Source organism: Mustela nivalis (assembly GCF_964662115.1).
Source record: "Mustela nivalis genome assembly, chromosome: 12".
Lineage (NCBI taxonomy): Eukaryota > Metazoa > Chordata > Mammalia > Carnivora > Mustelidae > Mustela > Mustela nivalis.
In genome coordinates, this window is record NC_139031.1 from 10,554,533 (window position 1) to 10,575,313 (window position 20,781).

The 20,781-nt window shown below is 40.4% G+C and overlaps 1 protein-coding gene and 1 pseudogene across 2 annotated transcripts; one reads left to right on the top strand and one right to left on the bottom strand.

Moving 5' to 3' along the window:
• Positions 1–1,614: 1,614 nt before the first annotated feature.
• Positions 1,615–2,226, top strand: LOC309844621 (olfactory receptor 2F1-like; the record flags this gene model as incomplete). Its single annotated transcript, XM_082691719.1, has 1 exon — positions 1,615–2,226. The coding sequence occupies one exon, from the start codon at positions 1,615–1,617 to the stop codon at positions 2,224–2,226; it is 612 nt and encodes a 203-aa protein (XP_082547845.1).
• Positions 2,227–11,625: 9,399 nt separating this feature from the next.
• On the bottom strand, positions 11,626–12,792 carry LOC309844622 (taste receptor type 2 member 41-like; annotated as a pseudogene). Its single transcript has 2 exons — positions 12,754–12,792; positions 11,626–12,528 (listed from the first exon to the last, which is right to left on the bottom strand). The product of its transcript is annotated as a taste receptor type 2 member 41-like (transcript).
• Between the last annotated feature and the right edge of the window lie 7,989 nt (positions 12,793–20,781).

A 20,781-nucleotide genomic window follows, 5' to 3' on the forward strand; every position in this document is an offset into this window, starting at 1 on the left:
CAAAAGATCGTTCCTCCACAAAAACTTTCCAGGTTTATCTCAAAACATATTCCTCTCCCAAAAAGAATATGTCTTGAATCTTCAAAAATAAGATTAAAAGGTTCTGTCTAAAGCAGTGGGTCTCAAACTTAGCTTCACATTTTAATTGTTTGGGAAATGTTAAAAAGTTACAAATATACTAATATCTGTGTGTCACTCACTTGAGATTGTGACTTAATTGCTCTTGAGTTTTTTCTAGGCTTCTGGAGTCTTCTAAGTGTGCCAGGGGATTCTACTGTGTAGCTACTGTGGCAGGCACTGCCCTAGTGTCCACCATGGGTTGTGTGGGATTTTCATAGGCAAATCCTAATATGTATAGTTTTTTCCTTCCATCTCAAGCTTCCCTAGTGAGCATCCAAATGGGCTTTTCCAGCAGTCAGACTCTTCTCCATGTCTCTGTGGTCTCTCCTTATTCCTAAACTAGCCAATAATGCTATCTCCTCCCGCCATGTTGCAAAGATACACAATGTAAATATGGCAATGGAGATAGTGGGACTTGCTATTAATATATAGATAAACAAAGATTATAAAATTGCTTAGTACATTTATACTGCGGCAAAATATGACATCTTATCCTTTGGTAGAGGCTAAAGACCAGCAAAGTAAACAGGGAGGTGTTCCAAGGGCAAACCTGCCTCTGCTATGACAGAGGATTTACACATAACAAAGCTCAAAGGGTTTCAGAGGCACTCCCTTACTGACTCCCATCTGTGGGCACCGTCAGGTTCCAAATGCTATCACTGCAAATAAGTGATGTATGCATTCACCTTTTATAAATCACTTACTTTACCATTCAAATAAATGCCAGCATTTCACCAAGGAAATAGCATAATCACAAGAAGTTGGGACATAATTATAGTTAATATAATTGAGGCCCTGATCTTATCAACCCAGGAATAAGCCTTATTAATCAGTACAATGAGAACCAAGTTGAGCGATTTTCTCTGTCACTGACCTAGCCTGGCTTATGGGAGAAACAGGAAGAACCATAAGCTCCAGTGTGAGCAGTAAGGACAAGGAGGAAGTCCAGAACATAAGTCCTATATCTTAGGATCAGAGAATAATCCTCAAGGCCACTGCTTTTAACTTTTATTTTTTTTTTAATTTGTGTATTCAACAAAAATTTTATTGTGAAACATTTGTTAGGAATCTTTGCATACAAAGAAAAATCACAGGGGCACCTGGGTGGCTCAGTCATTTAAGCATCCAAATCTTGATTTTGACTCAGGTTATGATCTCAGAGTCCTGAGATTAAGCCGTGGGTGGGGCTCCATACTGGGTATGAAGCCTGCTTAAGCCTTCTTCCTCTGCCCCACCTCCACTCTGCATGCACTCTCTCTGTGCCTCTCTCAAAAAAAAAAAAAAAAAAAAGAGAGAGAGAGAGAGAGAGAAAGAAAAAAAAAAGTAAAGAAAGAGAAAATCGCCAAAGATCCCTGATTTCAAAAGGCTCAGAGTCTAATAGAGAAAACATTCAAGTTCTTGCAGTTCTGCTTACAGTCCTTTGTTCAGGCCCAAACTGAATTCTGATTGATTCTGAGCTACCTTCTCCTGCTGGCCACCTACTCCACCTGCTTCATGAAGAGGGACAACCTGACCTGGGAAAGTGAGTTTGTCCTCCTGGGGCTCTCCAGTGACAGGCAGACCCAGGCTGGACTGTTTGTCCTATTTGGGGCCGTCTATCTGCTGACCCTGCTGGGCAATGGGCTCATCATCCTCCTGATCGGACTGGATGCACGACTGCACCTGCCTATGTACTTCTTCCTCTGCAACCTCTCGGTGGTGGACATTTGCTACACCTCTAGCGGTGTCCCCCAGATGCTGGTGCACGTCCTGCTGGAAAAGAAGACCATCTCCTTCACCCGGTGTGGGACCCAGCTCTTCTTCTCGGGGGCCCGGGGGAGTACTGAGTTCCTGCTATTGGCTGCTATGGCCTATGACTGCTACATGGCTATCGGTGACCACTTGTGCTACATAGCAGCTGTCTCTTGGCTTATAAGCCTGGTGACTTCTGTGGTGGAAACAGTGGTCACCATGTGCCTGCACACCTGGGGACACCACGTGCTGAACCACGTGGCCTGTGAGTGTCACACACACCCAGTTGTAATGGTGGTTCCAGTGTTGTGGTGCTGGTGGGGCCCAAAGCTGAATGCTGTGCAGGAAGTTAGTTGTGTTAACAGAGAAATATAGACAAGTTGAGAAGGAGAAAGAGAAGGCTAATTCCTAAGGACAGTGAAACTTGTACTAAGGGAAACAGTATTTGTGCAACTGTGCGTGTGTGTGTGTGTGTGTGTGTGTGTGTGAAAAATGTACTCTTTGTTTTTGAAGGAATATAAATAATGACAAGTTCTGAAATCTTTGTAGCTCTGACTAGTTCTCATCAAGACTCAAAAGCAGTTTACACGAATCAGAAATGTTAAACATTTGTTGACTGGATGAACATCAAAATAATCCCAACAACCACTTTTACCCTTGCCCTAAATGTCAACTTCATCTTTACAGTCAATCACCAAATACCACATTTAATGGACACCTCTTCTGTGCCCAGCCCGAAGCCATTCCTCACCTCAGTTATCATCCCAACACCCTCCTCCCAGATGCTAGGAGCATGATGGACCTGGGACACCATTCAGGTCTCAGAAAGAAATATCAATCAGTAAAAAGATTTGTGTGCAATACACCACTCCAGGTACCATAAGAGACACGCAAAGTCTGATAGGAGATCCTTCCCAGCTATCTGGAGACTATTTAAAAAGATAAAAGATAAGTGCCAAAAAAGAAAAAAGAACTTAAAACATAATCCAACAATGCAAAAAGTTAAATAAGGGGAAGTTTGGTTAATTACTAAATACAGGTCACACATTAAAAACCCCACTGAACTCATGAAATTCCCCCATGAAGGGGAAAAATCTGGATAGTTTGCAAAGGGATTAAAGGAGGAGTACCTTGGTGACTCAGTTGGTTAGGCGTCTGCCTTCTACTCAGGTCATGATCCCCGAGTCCGGGAATCCCCAGGATGAAGCCCACGTCTGCTTCTCCATCTGACCCTCTCCGCTCTCATGCTCTCTCTCTCAAATAAATTCTTTAAAAAGAGGGGGCAGATTAAAGAAGAAGAAAAAATTATTTGGGGCCTTAGAAAATGGTCAGATTTTGACAGCTGAGGGAGTCGAGAGAGAGATCTATTCTTGGTGAGTGGGGAACGACACAAATGAAGTGAGGAGGTTGAAAAAACTGAGGTTTGTCTGGGAAAGAGTGAGCAAACCAGTTTGGTTAGTGCAAAGACTTCACTCTGAGGATTTATGAGGCAGAAGTAAAGCTGGAAAGAGGGGGTTGACTTCGTAGGGGTCTGAAAACTAGGCCAAATAATTAGTTTAGAGGTCCTGGCATAGGAGAGTTTTTGATATGGGAAAGTTAACATATCTTACAGGGTGTTCCAGAAGCTGTCCTGTTTCTCTAGAGCAGGACTGTTAGACTAACTAGACAAAAACAAGTAGCACAGACTTTTTCTTCCCTTAGTCCAACAAATTCTCTATTTTATGCTTAACTAGAGGGAGTAAGTGAAACGGCTATTCGTAATTCAACTTCCTCTAATTAGGGCAGACTTTGTAGAGCAGGTAGATAAGGTTTCAAAGACCAAAAGAGTTGGGAAGAATATAAACTAGAAATTATTTAAGAGATAGGGAAATGTTGAAAGTAAAAGTGAACAGACCTTGAAGTTGAGACTAAACAGAGGGTGTAACTATAAAGTACCTTCTACTTTCCTTTTTTTTCTTCTTTAAATGAAAAGTTAGCCATTCCATCTGATTAACACTCTGAAGCCTGAGTAAAACTAAAGAGTTTATTTGGTGTTTTTGTAAGCGGTGACAACCCTGTTTTTTTTCTGATCTCATGCCATGTCTCAAGAGGTAACCCTCAGGTTAGACAGGTCCCATTCTGGTTAAGGAGGAATCTGGAGTCTGCTTTTCTAATATTGATTCACAAAACGGGTCTGAGTCTCACCAAAAGCACTAGCCTGGCAAAGTCTTCATACTTTTATCTTTTTTCATGGAGAATAAGCCAATGTGTGAAGAATAGGAGAGAAAAACTCGGGTCTGAGCTGGGAACTATATATTAGGGGAGTATTTCTAGAGTCACTCGGAGACAAAGGAAAGAGTAAATGGGCATGTGGGAACGTTGTTCCGTGGCCATCCTGAACAGACCTGGGAATGTCATGGTAGAGGATCCCTGATGGTAAGACCTCCCTGCTTTGTCAGGAAAGCACAAATCCCGTCTCTTCCATCCAGAAAAAAAATCACCCCCTACTAAAGCACTCTTTGCTTCACACTATCACACAGCCAAGATACCACCAGAGAGAATACTTCCCAGACTGGAATTCACGGACGGGTTTCCAGGTCTACAAGCACCTGGAATTGTGTGTTTAAATGTCATCTCATCTACAATGTTATCACCTGCTGAAGCATTTGTAGTGATATGCTCATTTATATGACTAGACACTTTGCCGGGCTCTCCACGAGACTATAAACACTATGGGGATAGAAACACCATCAGTACTTTATCCTCAGCATAGGGCGTGTCTACAGATAGACACCCCAAAAATATCTGCTCACCAAATACATTCTCAAACAATCTGTGGCCTTCTACAATGTTAACACATTGTGACTTATATATTGTTTTGCATTATGTTTTTAAATTTTACAAAATGTCTTCTGTGAAACCTTTGGCAGTGATCTGTGATATCTGCCATGGATCAATAAAGATAGGGATGTTAGTTTAGCTTTCCTGATACCAAGAACTGAATTTGCCATTAGGAAATTTGCTACCAGAAGAGGGCTGAGGAAGGTCTAGCACATGGTCCAAAGTCCACCAATCAATCTGATTTCCTGCTGGTTTAATCTCCAATACATTTTCTCAGTCTTTTCATTTCTTTTCGCAATAGAACAGCTCAATATAGTGACATGACAATGCATAATATAGAACATGGTTTAAAGACAGCTAGATAATGTTTAGTAACTCTTACTATTCCTATCTGGTTTTTCCCTTTCCCCTTTATGTCTTCAAAGTAAAAACACAACTCTTAGTTCTTTCTTTCTCTCCCTCAGCTGATGTCAAAAGCTACTGAAGTGCTAAGCAAAATAAGTCAGTCAGAGAAAGACAAATACCATATGATTTCACTCCTATGTGGAATTTAAGAAACAAAACAAATGATCAGGGGTACCTGGGTGGCTCAGTCAGTTAAACTTCCAACTCTTGATTTCAGCACAGATCTTGATCTCAGGGTCATGAGTTCAAGCCCTGTATAGGGGTTTGAAAAAAAAAACTTAATGAAAAAAGGGGAAAAAAGGGAGAGAGAGAGACAAACCAAGAAACAGACTCTTACTACAGAGAACAAACACGATTACCAGAAGGGAAATGGGTGGGGGGATTGGGGAAAGAGGTGATGAAGATGAAGGAGTGCACTTGCTGTGATGAGTACTAGATAATGTATAGAAGTGCTGAATCACTATATTGTATACCCAAGATGAATACTACACTATATCCTAACTAACTAGAATTCAAACAATTTTTTTCAAACTGCTTAAGTGAACTGTTCTCTGAGAGTCACCCACCCAGTGAATCTCCAGTGACCTCCTTCAGCATCAGAATCCCTTCTCACGTGATTCCTTACCCACCACAAGTGGTTTTTCTTTATCTCACTCATATTTAACATATTGTCCTGATTTAGTAGTTGAAAAAATTAAAAGAATGGGGAAAAAAACAAGAGGAGTAAAAAAAAAAAAAAAAACCACTAATTTTTCCTGGTGTCTAGAAATGTCCTCACCATACTTGGGTTTCTCAACTTTCTTCATACTGATGCAGATACAGAAAATAATTTTTTTAAGAATTATTTATTTATTTATTGGACATAGAGAGATCACAAGTAGGCAGAGAGGCAGGCAGAGAGAGAGGAAGGGAAGCAGGCCCCTGCTGAGCAGAGAGCCCGATGTGGGACTCGATCCCAGGACCCTGAGATCATGACCTGAGCCAAAGGCAGTGGCTTAACCCACTGAGCCACCCAGGTGCCCCAATAATTTTTAAATAATATTAACTATCTAATACTATAATTATTATTGTTAATAATATGAAGAACACTAACATGTCATGCGCATATATTACCTACTTTAGTCTTTGCAATTACTTCGAGACAGTTGTTATTACCTCAGTGAATATGCCAGGAAACTAAGGCATAAAGGGTTAATTATACATAAGCATTCACATCACATCATGTAAAAGGTATGCATTTTAAAAAATTAAAACACTACTGAAAGCAATAAAATAAATCATGACTAAATGGAAAAGCATACTATATTTTTGAACAGAAAGATGCAACATCATGGATATGTATGACTCCTTATGTTGAATTATACATTTAGTTATATCCAACTTAATTTTCCTAAAAAGGAATTTTTGTTTGGGACCAGACACTATTATATCTTAAATAATGGCCAAGAAAGTTAGAAAAGAAGATTAATGAAGAAAGACTAGTTTACCAGTCACTGAAACATCATAAACCTAAAATAGGCAAAATGCTGCAGTACTGGTACATGACTAGTGCATATCAAGGTAGCAAAACAGAATAGAAACCAACATGGAGGCTTAAGTGGGTAGGAGAAGAATCAATGAAACAAGATGGGATTGGGAGGGAGACAAACCATAAGTGACTCTTAATCTCACAAAACAAACTGAGGGTTGCTGGGGGGAGGGGGTTTGGGAGAAGGGGGTGGGATTATGGACATTGGGGAGGGTATGTGCTTTGGTGAGTGCTGTGAAGTGTGTAAACCTGGTGATTCACAGACCTGTACCCCTGGGGATAAAAATATATGTTTATAAAAAATAAAAAATTAAAAAAAAAAAGAAAGTCTGTAAATAAACCAACATGTATAGGAATTTAGTAATAATAAAAAGTAGCTTTTTAAATCAGTCAAGAAAAAAAATTATACAATAAAAAGTGTTAAGGCAACCATTAAATGGTTAAGTTAACCATTAAATGGTTAAGCTAAGCATTTGGGGGAAAAAATTATGCATCTAGGATATCTTGTATCAGAATACATCCCAGAAGGGTCAAGTATTTAAATATAAAAATGAAAGCACTAGAAGAAACCAAAAGGCATTTTTTTTTTAATATCACAGTGAGGAATACCTTCAAAGTATGAGACAAAATGCCAGCCTTCATTATTGTTTTAAATAAATTCAACAAGGGATGCCAGTCAGTTAAGCGTCTGCCTTCTGCTTGGGCCATGATTTCAGGGTCCTGGGATTGAGTCCCACATTCAGCTCTTTTCTCAGTGGGGAGCCTGCTTCTCCATCTGCTCCTCCCCCCGCTTGTACACACGCACATGTGTGTGTATGTGTGTGTGAGCTCTCTCTCTCTCTCTCTCTCCCCCTGACAAATAAATAAATAAAATCTTTTTAAAAAATTTAAAAATATATAAATAAATTCAACAACGAAAAAAAATCTGCATGGTGAAAGCCAATGTTATACACTCAAAAAACAGAAAATCATGTCAAGAAATGGGCAGAAGACATGAACAGACATTTCTCCAAAGACAATGTACAAATGGCTAACAGACACATGAAAAAATGTTCATCATCATTAGCCATCAGGGAGATTCAAATCAAAACCACATTGAGATACCACTTCACACCAGTTGGAATAGACAAAATTAAGAAGACAGTAGACAACTTTTGGAGAGGATGTGGAGAAAGGGGAACCCTCTTACACTGTTGGTGGGAATATCAGTTGGTGCAGCCACTTTGGAAAACAGTGTGGAGATTCCTTAGGAAACTAAAAACAGAGCTACCCTATGACCCTGCAATTGCACTACTGGGTATTTACCCCAAAGATACAGATATAGTGAAAAGAAGGGCCATCTGTACCCCAATGTTTATAGCAGCAATGGCCACAGTCGCCAAACTGGAAAGAACCAAGATGCCCTTCAACGGACAAATGGATAAGGAAGATGTGGTCATATACACTATGGAGTATTATGCCTCCATCAGAAAGGACGAATACCCAACTTTTGTAGCAACATGGACAGGACTGGAAGAGATTATGCTGAGTGAAATAAGTCAACCAGAGAGAGTTATCATATGGTTTCACTTACTTGTGGAGCATAAGGAATAACATGGAGGACATTAGGAGAAGGAAAGGAAAAGTGAATTGGGGAAATTCAGAGGGGGAGACAAAGCATGATAACCTATGGATTCTGAGAAACAAACTGAGGGCTTTGGAGGGGAGAGTGTAGGTGGATAGGTGAGCCTGGAAGTAGGTATTAAGGAGGGCACATATTACATGGAGCACTGGTGTGGTGCATAAACAATGAATCTTGGAACACTGAAAAAATAAAATTAAATAAATAAAAGCACCAAATAAAAATGCACAGGAAAATACTGGGAGAAAATTAAAAAAAAAAAGACCATTGTTATAAAAGTAAAAATAAAAAATAAAAAACACAGGGAGGGTACAATGCAAAGGGGTAACATGAAAGAGTTCCTTTGTGATGATGGAACAGTTCTGTGCCTCAATCGTAGCTACATGAACTGTACATGGAATAAAATTGTATTAAATCACACACACATGAATGCAGGTTTGAAAAAGGGGAAACTGAATAAGATCTGTAGACTTCTTTTTTTTTTTAACTTTTTATTTTTTATAAATATATATTTTTATCCCCAGGGGTACAGGTCTGTGAATCACCAGGTTTACACACTTCACAGCACTCACCAAAGCACATACCCTCCCCAATGTCCATAATCCCACCCCCTTCTCCCAAACCCCCTCCCCCCAGCAACCCTCAGTTTGTTTTGTGAGATTAAGAGTCACTTATGGTTTGTCTCCCTCCATCTGTAGACTTCTTACTGTAATGCACCTGTATCAATTTCCCAGTCTCACTATCGTACTGCGGCTATGTAAGATACTACCATCGGGGGATGCTAGCTGAAGGGCACCTATGACTCTGTACTGTCCTTACAACTTCCTGTGATTCTATAATTACTTCAAAATAAGGAAAGTTTTAAAATTAATATCGGTATCAAGAAAAATTAAAATAAAAAACACTGAGGGTAGGAGAATGTTTTGCCACTCATATCAAAAATGTTTTGCCACTCATATTAAATTTTCTAAGGTATAAAGAGCTCTTACCAGCCAATAAAAAAAAGCAAAAATCAGGGGGCCTGGGTGGCTCAGTGGGTTAAGGCGTCTCCCTTCGGCTCAAGTCATGATTCCAGGGTCCTGGGATCAGGCCCTGCATAGGGCTCTCTGCTAGACGGGGTGCCTGCTTCCTTCTCTCTCTCTCTGCCTGCCTCTCTGCCTACTTATGATCTGTCTGTCAAATAAATAAATGAAATCTTTGGGGGAAAAAAAGCAAAAATTCAAATCTAAATGTAAGCAAAGATATAGACTGTCTACAGAAAATACACACACAAATGGCTCTAAACATATAAAATAATAATTAACCTTACTCAAAATAGGAACCATACAAATGACAACTATACTAATAGGGCATTTTTTACCTAGATTGGCAAAAAAGAAAGTATGAAAATAAGTGCACTCCTAAATTGCTAATGGGGAAGTAAATTGATCTGAACCTATGTAGGGCAATATCTGTCAAAACTCGAAATGCAAGGTGAGGGGATGGGGTCACTGGGTGATGGGCATTAGGAATGCATGTGATGTAATGAGCACTGGGTGTTATATGCACCTGATGAATTACTGAACTCTATATCTGAAACTATGATATACTATATGCTAATTAAATTTAAATAAAATAAATTAATTAAAAATATTAGAAATGCACATGCCACTTGACCCAGTAATCCCATTTCATGGAATTTATCCTACAGTTAATTGACACATGTGCAAGATTGCTTATGTAGAAGATTCATTCAACAGTGTAACATTGCCGTAATAGCAAAAGACAAGAAGCAACCTAAATGACCACTAACAGGTAATCAAAGACACTATAGTGCATCCTTGTCAAAACAAAAACCAGAAAACCTCAAAGTGAGGAAATGCTGTGTTTCCACATGTGTAGATCTCCAAGATATATTAAGTAGAAAGAGCAAGGAGCAGAAGAGCATGCATACTGTGCAGCCATCTGTGTAGAAGGACACAAGGAGAAAGGACATAGCTAATAAGTTAGTTAGTTAGTTAGTTAATTAGTTCCTGGTGGAATACATAAGTAAGTACATAGGTAAGTTAGTGGAGTGGTCTGGTAGTTAACTATTAGTGGCTTTCTGCTATAGAATGAAATATCTCTAGAAGGACAGATACAAAACTGATGAGAATGCCTCAGAAGGAGAAGGTAGGAGATAAATTTTATATATCTATATATAGAGAGAGATATATAAAATATATGTATTACCTATTAAAAATAAATGTTTAAAGTAAAAATATGGAATAATCTCCACAGAGATTAGTTCATGAGCGCACTTTCACTCAGCAACATATACCCTAATCAGTAGGAAAATAACTTACAGTCTCAGAGGACATTGAAATTTCTCTCTACCAGGCATCCAGTTGCGAGTCAAATTCTGAAATTTGAACACTAGTCCCTTTGAGCAAAAACTTTTAAGCCTGCCTTAGAGGCACCCCACTCTAAATAGAAGCTTTTCTAAAATTATTTCTAGAAATGTTTGTATAGTAAGTGGAGCAAGCTATTTCAAAATAACTTTTAAACATAAGATTTAATAGGATGATTCTTTAAAAAAAAAAAAAGGTTAGTTTTTGGACACAAACTAAGTGAAACTCTTGAGTCTTCATTTTTCAGAACTCAAAGTACATGTTTATTCAATTCACATGTGACTTTGTGACTTGCTTGAGGAAAAACAAAAAAGTTCCAGAGACAATTTGAAAATGTGGAAAATCACAATGTGTAATTCTAAAAGAGAATAAACATGGAAAAATTCTGGCTGCCACTGAGACCTCAGAGGGGAGAAAACTGAAGGCAGAACAATGGAAATAATAATGAGAAAAGAGATGGGTTGGTATAAAGAAACCCTCCAGTAGTTTTCATAAAATTAAAACCAAATTCTCCAAGGATGGTGAAGGAAAAAGGATCTCCACAGAAGGGAAGGCTATTAGACATAACAGCCCTGAGCACTGCCAGCTACAACTACCAACCTCTGGGGCTCCCATGGCAACCATTACATTATCTTCAAGAGGCATGCTCCTTCCCTATCCACAGCTCAGCCATAGACACATTTTCTCTTCATTCCCTGGGAGGCTACTGAGATCACATGTACTGTTAATCAAGATTTTTTAACCTAAAGCTGCCACGTAATGAAGGGGATACAAAATAGAGAGTAGACAAAATTTTATATTCTGAATTTCTGAACAATACTGGCTCTCTGAGCCCTGTGTGGCCCTATTTTAACAGCATCCCAAGGAAGGAATCTCATTCAGAATGCCCAGATTTGATTTCCCTCCTCTCCTTCCCAAAGGAAGAAGCCCAGAGTAGAATCCAATGGATATCTGCTTGTGACTGTATCTCCATGTAAGTGGGTACTGACTGGTTCAATCATCATCCAGGGCTTTGGACGGGACCATGACACCTAGGACAGCTGGAAGCCCCTGGCTAACAGAAGTAGCTACCTGCACAACCTTCAAAGCTGGAGGTTGCTGAGAATGAGGATGTAGCGATGGATGGATGTGCCCAGGTAGGTTAAAATCTGCCATGGCCAGTACCAGTCATTCTCTGAGAAGAAACCCACACCATCAATGACCAGGGATGCAAAAGACAGAGCATAAAGAATGAGGAAGGAGATGAGAGACTTCAGAGCTCTGGTGTGAGCCTGGCCACTGGGGTCCTGTGGGCTATGGGCGCTGTGCTGCATTCTCCCTGTATGTCACCTCAGAGAATCAACAGCGCAATTGAGAACAGAAAGACAGAGCAGGGAACTGACAAGGTGATAAGTTTCAGGGGCAAGAAATAGTGAATTTCCAGCCTCCTGCTCCACTCCTGGTCATGTTCCCAGGAAATTTTCTAATTAAAAATCTTTGATACACAGCGTGGTCTCCCCAAGAGAAGAGCAGGGTGATACTGAAAGAGATCAGGAGAGAAGCCATAAAGAGCACTGACCCTGGCAACCTCCACTTCAGCCAAAGGAAGGTCGGGTGGGTGAAGTTAACAATCTTCATACAGAAGAGGACACTGAGCCAAGAGCTGAACCAAAAGGAGGCCGAGTTCAGGAAGTCCCAGTGGAGACCAATGAGCTGCTGCGTAGGACCACTGCTGTACTCATTCAGGTAGAGGAAGTAGTAGAAGCTGTTCACCATCCCAACCACTGCAGGCAGAAGCGAGAGGCACCCAAGCTAATGAGAATCATGTCAGAAGGAAGCGGCCTCCCACGCCGCATCATTTCCCTGCTCAGCACCAGCACAATGAAGCCATTGGCCAGGATTCCCAGGAGACACAGAAGGACAAAGAGGAGCATGAAGAAGGCTGAGAGTGCTGGCTACATTTTCGCCCCTCCAAACACCACTCTGAGCCTTGTGTCTTGCTCCCTGGCCTCCTCCCTACCCCCACCCACAGCCCCTCTTTTGATCTTTCCTGGGAGCCTGATTAGACTGCTCAGGCTCTACATCTGAACCACAGCTCACTTAGAAGACAAATACTCAGGCTACAGGGGAAAGATGAGCTCAGTTCAGTGAGGATGCAAATTTCCCATGGGTTCAGTTACCAGCAGCCCCTGATTTGCCTTCTCTGGTTTTGCCTGCATGCTACCATCATTAGCACCAATGTAGAAGGTTTTTCAGTGTCTCTGTGAGTGAGTTCCATGCTTTTTACTTCCCCTTTGGGCCCTATAAACATAACCTCTCCCATCAGATCATTCTTAAGACGTCAAGTATATAGGTAACAAGTATATGGCACTTTCATGGCTAAGACCTAAGCAAAACAGTGATGATAGACAAGTCTGTCTCCAGCTGAGCTTCCCTGTTACACATCCACCTCATCTACAAGTAGTCATCCCCTTTAAGGTCAGAAGCCTTGGTCCACATTTCTACCATATAGAAATCCTTCATGAACTTAAATCTTTCATGGACTCTGAGGTATAAATGATTGATAATGGTTTAAACTGGTTTTATGTTCCAGTGAGAGAATTCATTTCCTTGTGGTTGTGGAAATGTGGTCCACATTTCCTTGTGGTTCTGTGTGGAGAGAATTCATCTCCTTGTGGTTGTTCCTTGTGGACTGAGAGCCATCCGCTTCTTGCTGCATGTTGGTTGAAGGCTGCCTCAGATCCTGGTGGCCACAGGTGGTCTTTTCCAAGTGAGCTGCTTCAACATGGCACCTTATTGCACAGACACCAAACACAGTCTCTAGACAGAGCTGGCTAGCAAGACGGACTCTCAAATAGCACAGTATAATCACAGAAGTAACATCACCTTTACCATAGTCTATTGCCTAGAAGCAAGTCCAGTCTGTAGGGACACTCAAAGGGCAAGGTGTTACAAAAAGGTGAAGATCCCAAAGTTGGAGGTCATGGGAAACCATCTTAGAGTCTATCTGCCACACTAAGATACCATAGCATACAAGTGCATGTGCTGTCCTGTCCTCCAACACCAACATTTAAAAAAGATCCCTATGAGACCATCTTAAAAAGCAAAACTATTTTCTTGAAAGAAAATATAGTCAAGTTGATCTAATTTGTCCTTTCTCCACATTTATTTGAAACTTTGTTTATGTGTTTCCTTTTGGATTGTGACCTCGTAATGAAAGAAAAATCATTATGCAAATAATGTAAAAGTTGTCACAACCACAGTATCCGTGTAGAATTATATTAAAATACATAATCCACAATAGAAAGAGAGATCTCACTGAAGTTGGGTGAATATGCATTTCTCCCACTCTCAGATCTATGTTGCTCAGTTTTTACACATTCACTCAGCAAATATTTATTGAGCACTTATATATACAGAGTACCTATTCTAGTCATTGCAGATAGAGCAATGAACCAAGGAGATGGGATTCCTGCTTCTATAGAACGTGCAGTCCAATGGAAGGTAACTGACAATAAGAACACATATGAACAAGATACTTTCATGTAGTAATCAGTGCTGTGAAGAAAACAGATGAGTAAGATTGCCAGAGAATATTTGGAGAGGGAAAAGTTGCTCCTTCAGACCTGCAGGCAGGGGAAGGCGTTCTCAGGGACATGCGCTAAGGGACCAAGCAAGTACAGTCTTTGCCATGTATGGCTGGCTGAACTCATAATATTATCAAGTCATAATTTCATTCATTCTTAGCCAACATATCTTCTAATTTTACCAAGTAAGGCCTTCTTCTGCCAGAGAATAAGGACTCCAGCAGGCCACATGTCTACATGTCTTACCAAACAGATTATCCCAAGATCACTTTAAGCTACAAAAACACCTCAAAAGAGAAACTGGGCGTTTCTGTCCAACATATGAATACAAAAATAACAAGACGGCTGCACCTTCAACCCCTCTGGGATTAGTTAATGCAGGTAGATAATGGAAAAGGGGCAGGGAGGGTCTTACTGGACTAGTTCCAAAGACTTGTACTTTTCACACCTAGCAGATATTGAATGCTGATTTTCCTTCATGACGAAATTTGGGGGCTCTGGAGGTTTCCCACTGGGCTATCTCTCTTGAAATTCCCTTTGATGGGGAGAAAGCATCTCTATTTGGGTGATCCCTTGAGACTCCTTCCTCAACCCCTAAACATTTGCCGCCAAATTACTGCTTCTGGAATTTCCTCACTCCACTAGACAGTCCTATTGGTCAAACCTTAAGATACCCACAACACATGCTCTCTCCTTTGGGGCCCACAACTGGTGCCCTAGCTCTGCTACCACAGTTCTAATATGGCCACATTCTCCAGACTCTGCCCAAAAAATAACTAGTCTGTTTGTCTATCATTATCTTAATCCCACAAACAACAGAAAGACCTTAGCTTACTATATCTCCCAACTGAAGCAATAACAAAGCAAGTTTTATAAGTGGCCCCATGGAAGGTCTAGAGCACCACCAGATTTGAGATAAGTCTCCTTGGTGGAAGATGGACTGGGTTTCATTTCATAGCTTTTCTATATATTTATTCCTCACAAAATCCTTTCTTTTCTACTCTCTAACCCTTTCATTTTATCAAAGTGTGTCAGGAATTAAAACAGGTTTATGCCCATTTTTTTTGAAAACCTGAATATTGTGAACTTCCGAAATCTCCTGTCACAACAAATTTCAACTTTTACTCGAAGGGCAAGATCAAGAAAGTCATGTTGGTCATGGTAAGAAATTGGAATATTATTGTAACATAGTAGAAAGCCACTAGAGAGTTTTAAACAAGGGAATAGCATAACCTAATCTATGTTTTTAAACAGATCCTTTCGAGAATGGAATTGGGAAGGCAAAAGGATAGAGGAGAGCAGTCAGAGGCTATTGCATTAGTCTATGCATGGGCAGACACAAGCTTGATCCCAAATGGGAGCACTGGAGGTGGTGAGCAGTGAAAAAATGCTGACATATTTTGAAGACAGATTTAGTATGATTTGCCTGATACGGGGATGAAAGAAAAAGAGGAATCAAGGGGGTGCCTGGATGGCTCAGTCAGTTAAGCATCTGACTTCAGCTCAGGTCATGCTCCCAGGGTCCTGGAATCAAGACCTGCTCAGCAGGAGTCTGCTTCTCTCTCTCTCCCTCTGCTTCTCTCCCACTGCCCCTCCCTGCAGTGTGCTTGCTCACTCACTCTCTCTTTCCCCAAATAAATAAAAAAATCTTTAAAAAAATAAGAGGAAGACAACTATCATATGATCTCCCTGATATGAGGAAGTGGTGATGCAGCATGGGGGCTTAAGTGGGTACAAGAAGAATAAATGAAAGAAGATGGGATTGGGAGGGAGACAAACCATAAGTGACTCTTAATCTCACAAAACAAACTGAGGGTTGCTGGGGGGAGGGGGTTTGGGAGAAGGGGGTGGTATTATGGACATTGGGGAGGGTATGTGTTTTGGTGAGTGCTGTGAAGTGTGTAAACCTGGTGATTCACAGACTTGTACCCCTGGGGATAAAAATATATGTTTATAAAAAATAAAAAATTATATTAAAAAAAAAATAAGAGGAATCAGGATGGATCCCAAATTTTTTACTACAGTCACTGGGAGAATTTATGGAGTTATCTACTGAGATGAAGAACATGTTTGTGGGAGGAACTCAGTTTGGTCATGTGAAGTTTGAGACAGCTATTAGATATCTAAAATGAGGCATGCGGCAACAATTAAAATGTAAGTCTGGATCTCAGTAAGGCTGGAGTAACAGGTTTGGGAGTCATCAACACTGACTTGGTATTTAAAGCCATTACATTAGATGAGATCTTGTGGGAAAAACGTGTAGATGGAGACTACAAGAGGCTGGGAGTGAGCTTTCCACCTTCAGTTTTGAGGGGCAGAAAGCCAAAGGATACAGCAGAGGAGATTTGGTTGAGACTGATATTCAAAAGCAACTCCACTCTCCAGCCTCATGCTCAGGAATAAGAGAAGGAGGAAGCAAATGGCGAGGAGGGTGACACAGGAATGAGAACTATGCTGAATAGATCCTAGTTCTGCAGGGTGATCTAATCAAGGGTTGCATGCTGTGTGTTCTGGGGAGATGCCCTAAGGTAGATACTGTCAGTGTGTTCTAACTTTGAGAGGGCCTCTGGTCAGGACCTAAGCCAAGCCCAGCAGAATGTCAGTGTTGAAACTGTGCTTTACCCTCTTACTGCCTCAGCAGAGAAGTTCTACTTATTATTCATCCATTTAACAAAATCCATTCAGCAGGTACATCAGGCACTGGGCCAGGCACGTAGGCATGAAGACCATTTTTGAGGGAGAAGGACAAGTAGACATATGACAACTTCATATAATAAATGATAAAATAATAACTAATATTTACTCAGTGCTGCTATGCATACCCATGTACTTTTAAGTGCTTTACATATGTTAATTTTTGATACTCATAAAAAGTATCAAAAATGGTGCTGAGACACTAGAAATCCACACACAAAAGAGTAAAATTAGACACCACACACAAAAATGAACTCAAAGTAGATCATAGGACCAAATATAAGATCTAAAACTTTAAAATTCTTAGAGGAAAACATAGGAGTAAATCTTCACGACCTTGGGTTAAATAAACCCTTCTTAGGACATCAAAAGCACAGGTGACTAAAGGAAAAATAGGTAACATAGGTTAAAAAAAATTAATTGGATTAAAGCAAAGTTTAAAGACTTTTGTACTTCCAAGGATACCATCAACAAAGTCAAAAAAAAACCGGAGATTGGAGGAAAATATTTGCAAATCATATATTTTCTAAGGAACTCATATCTGGAATATATAAAGAACATTTATTACCCAACAATAAAAGGACATAACCCAATTTAAAGTGGGCAAAGGATTGTAATAGACACTTCCCCAAAGATGACATACACATGGCCAGTAAGCATACAAAAGATGTTCTACATTATTAGTTACTATAAAAAGGCAAATCAAAGCAATGACATACCACCTCACATCCATTAGTGTGGCTAAAACCAAAAAGATGAGCAAGTGTTCAAAAGAATAGAGAGGAATTGAACCTTTCATGCACTGCTGGCAGGATTACAGAAAATGGTGCTGCTGCCTTGGAAAACTGCTTGGGTATAGCTCCTTACAGTGTTATACACAGTTACCATATGATCCAGAAGTTCCATGTCCAGCTATACAGATTATCTTCAATTTACCATTATCCTCAATCAATGGGGTTATGTCTGGATAAATCCATCGTAAGTGAAAAATACTGCAAGTTCAAAATGCATTTAATATACCTAATATATCAAACATCATAGCTTAGCCGAGAAAGCTCCAGGTGGGCAAAACTATCCAACACAAAGTCTGTTTTATAATAAACTGTTGAATATCTCATGTCATTTATTGAATATGGTCTATTTATTTCAATTTCAAAAGATCATATTCAATATTTATTGAATATGAATATGGATATGAATATGAATAAATATTGAATATGGTTTATTGAAAGTGTAAAACAGAATGGTTGTGTGGACATAGAATGGTGTTATCAAAGGAGTCAAGATGGTGGAGGAGTAGCAGGCTAAGATGACATCAGGTAGCAGGAATTCAGCTATATAGTTATCAAACCATTCCAAACACTTACAAATTCAACAGGAGATCAGAGAGAAGAAGAGCAGCAATTCTAGAAACAGAAAATCGACCTCTTTCTGAAAGGTAGGACTTGCAGAGAAGTGAATCCAATGCAACAGGAAGATAGACCACAGGGGGAGGGACCAACTCCCAGCAAGCAGCAGAGCAACGGAGCACAAAATTAGAACTTTCAAAAGTCTGCTCCACTAAGGGACGTCGCTCCAGAGGCTAAGTGGGGGTGAAGCCCTCGTGTGGACAGCATGGTCTCAGGTCCAACGGGGTCACAGAAGGATCAGGGTTGTGAGTGTTGCAGAGGTCACAGGTATTAGAGGGGGGAAGCCAGCTTCAGAGACAGAGCCGAGGAGTGAGCTCTCAACTCGGGGTAACCTTTAACTGTTATCCGTGGCACAGTCAGACCACTGCTCTTTGAGAAGAGACCCCACAAGTGGCAGATCTGGGAAAAACCCCTGGAAGAGCAACAGGAATCTGCTGGGTTTGGAGACTCCAAATGGGGCTGTGCGCCAGAGACAGAAATACTCGGTCACAGGCTGGGTGAGCTCGGAGCCGGGCTGGAGACCAGGGAGACAGGAGTGATTGAGCACCTTTCCCTGAGGGTGCACTGAGGGGTGGGGCCCTGAGCTCTGGCTCCTCCGGGCTGGAGGGTGGGAGGTCACCATTTTCACTCCCATCCTCCAGAGCTCTACAGAAAACGCTCACAGAACAAAAGCTCCCAAGAGCAAACCAGAGCAGATCACTTAGCCCAGCCCCTGGTAAAGACAAAGCAATTCCACCTTGGACAAAGACATTTGAGAATCACTACAAGAGGCCCCTTCCCCCGAAGATCAGCAAGAATATTCAGCCAAGACCACACTCACTGATCACGGAGAATAGCGGAATTCCAGAGGAGGGGAAAGCAAAGCATGGAATTTGTGGTTTTCTCCCCATGATTCTTTAGTTTTGCAAAATTAATTAAATTTTTTAACTTTATTTTTTTCTTATTCTAATTTTTTTAACTTTTACCCTTTCCTCTTTTAACGTTTTTTGAACAACCTCAATGTGAGACAGGAGTTCATCAAAATCTTTGAGGAAAATACAGGCAGCAACCTCTTCAACCTCAGCCTCTTCCTAGGAACATCACCAAAGCCAAGAGAAGCAAGGGCAAAAATGAACTACTGAGACTTCATCAAGATAAAAAGCTTTTGTACAACAAAGGAAACAGCCAACAAAACCAAATGACAGCTGACAGAATGGGAGAAGATATTTGCAAACGACATATCATATAAAGGGCTAGTATCCAAAATCTATAAAGAACTTATCAAACTCAACACCCAACGAACAAATAATCCAATCAAGAAATGGACAGAGGACATGAACAGACATTTCTGCAAAGATGACATCCAGATGGCCAAAAGACACATGAAAAAGTGCTCCATATCATTCGGCATCAGGGAACTACAAATCAAAACCACATGCCAATCAGAATGGCTAAAATGAACAAGTTAGGAAATGACAGATGTTGGCGAGGATGCAGAGAGGGGGGAACCCTCCTACACTGTTGGTGGGAATGCAAGCTGGTGCAACCACTCTGGAAAACAACATGGAGGTTCCTCAAAAAATTGAAAATAGAGCTACCCTATGACCTAGCAATCGCACCACTGGGTATTTACCCTAAAGATAACAAATGTAGTGATCTGACAGGGCACGTGCACCCAAATGTTTATAGCAGCAATGTCCACAATAGCCAAACTATGAAAAAAGAACCTAGATGTCCATCAACATATGAATGGATAAAGAATATGTGGTATATATACATATATATAATGGAATACTATGCAGCCATCAAAAGAAATGAAATCTTGCCATTTGCAATGACGTGGATGGAACTAGAGGGTATTTTTGGCGAAATAAGTCAATCAGAGAAAGACAATTATCATATGGTCTCCCTGATATGAGGAAGTTGAGAGGCAAAGTGGAGGGCTTGTGGGGGGGGGGGGTAGGGAAGGAAAAAAATGAAAAAAGATGAGATTGGGAGGGAAACAAACCATAAGAGACTCTTAATCTCACAAAATAAACTGAGGGTTTCTGGGGGGAGGGCGGTAGAGAGAGGGTGGTTGAGTTATGGACATTGGGGAAGTTATGTGCTATGGTGAGTGCTGTGAAGTGTGTAAACCTGGCAATTCACAGACCTGTATCCCTGGGTCTAATAACACATTATTAAAAAAAATTTTTTTTTTAAAAAAGAATGGTGTTATCAGTTGCTTACATTGTAATCATGTGGCTGACTGGGAGTAGAACTTGTATGTTCTCACCAAAAAAAAAAAAGTAACTATGTGAGGTGTTGATTAAATTGACAGTGGAAATCTTTTCATAGTGTATACATACCAAATCATCACATTGCACACTTCTTATATATTACAACTCTTTGTCAATTATACTTCAATAGAACTGGAGTCAATAAAAAAAATAACAATGAATATAGTGGAGAAATGGTGAACACTTTGTTATGTGATAACTATTGTATTAGTTATGTCCATAAGATACACAAACACATGATCTGTGCTTATAAAAGAGAA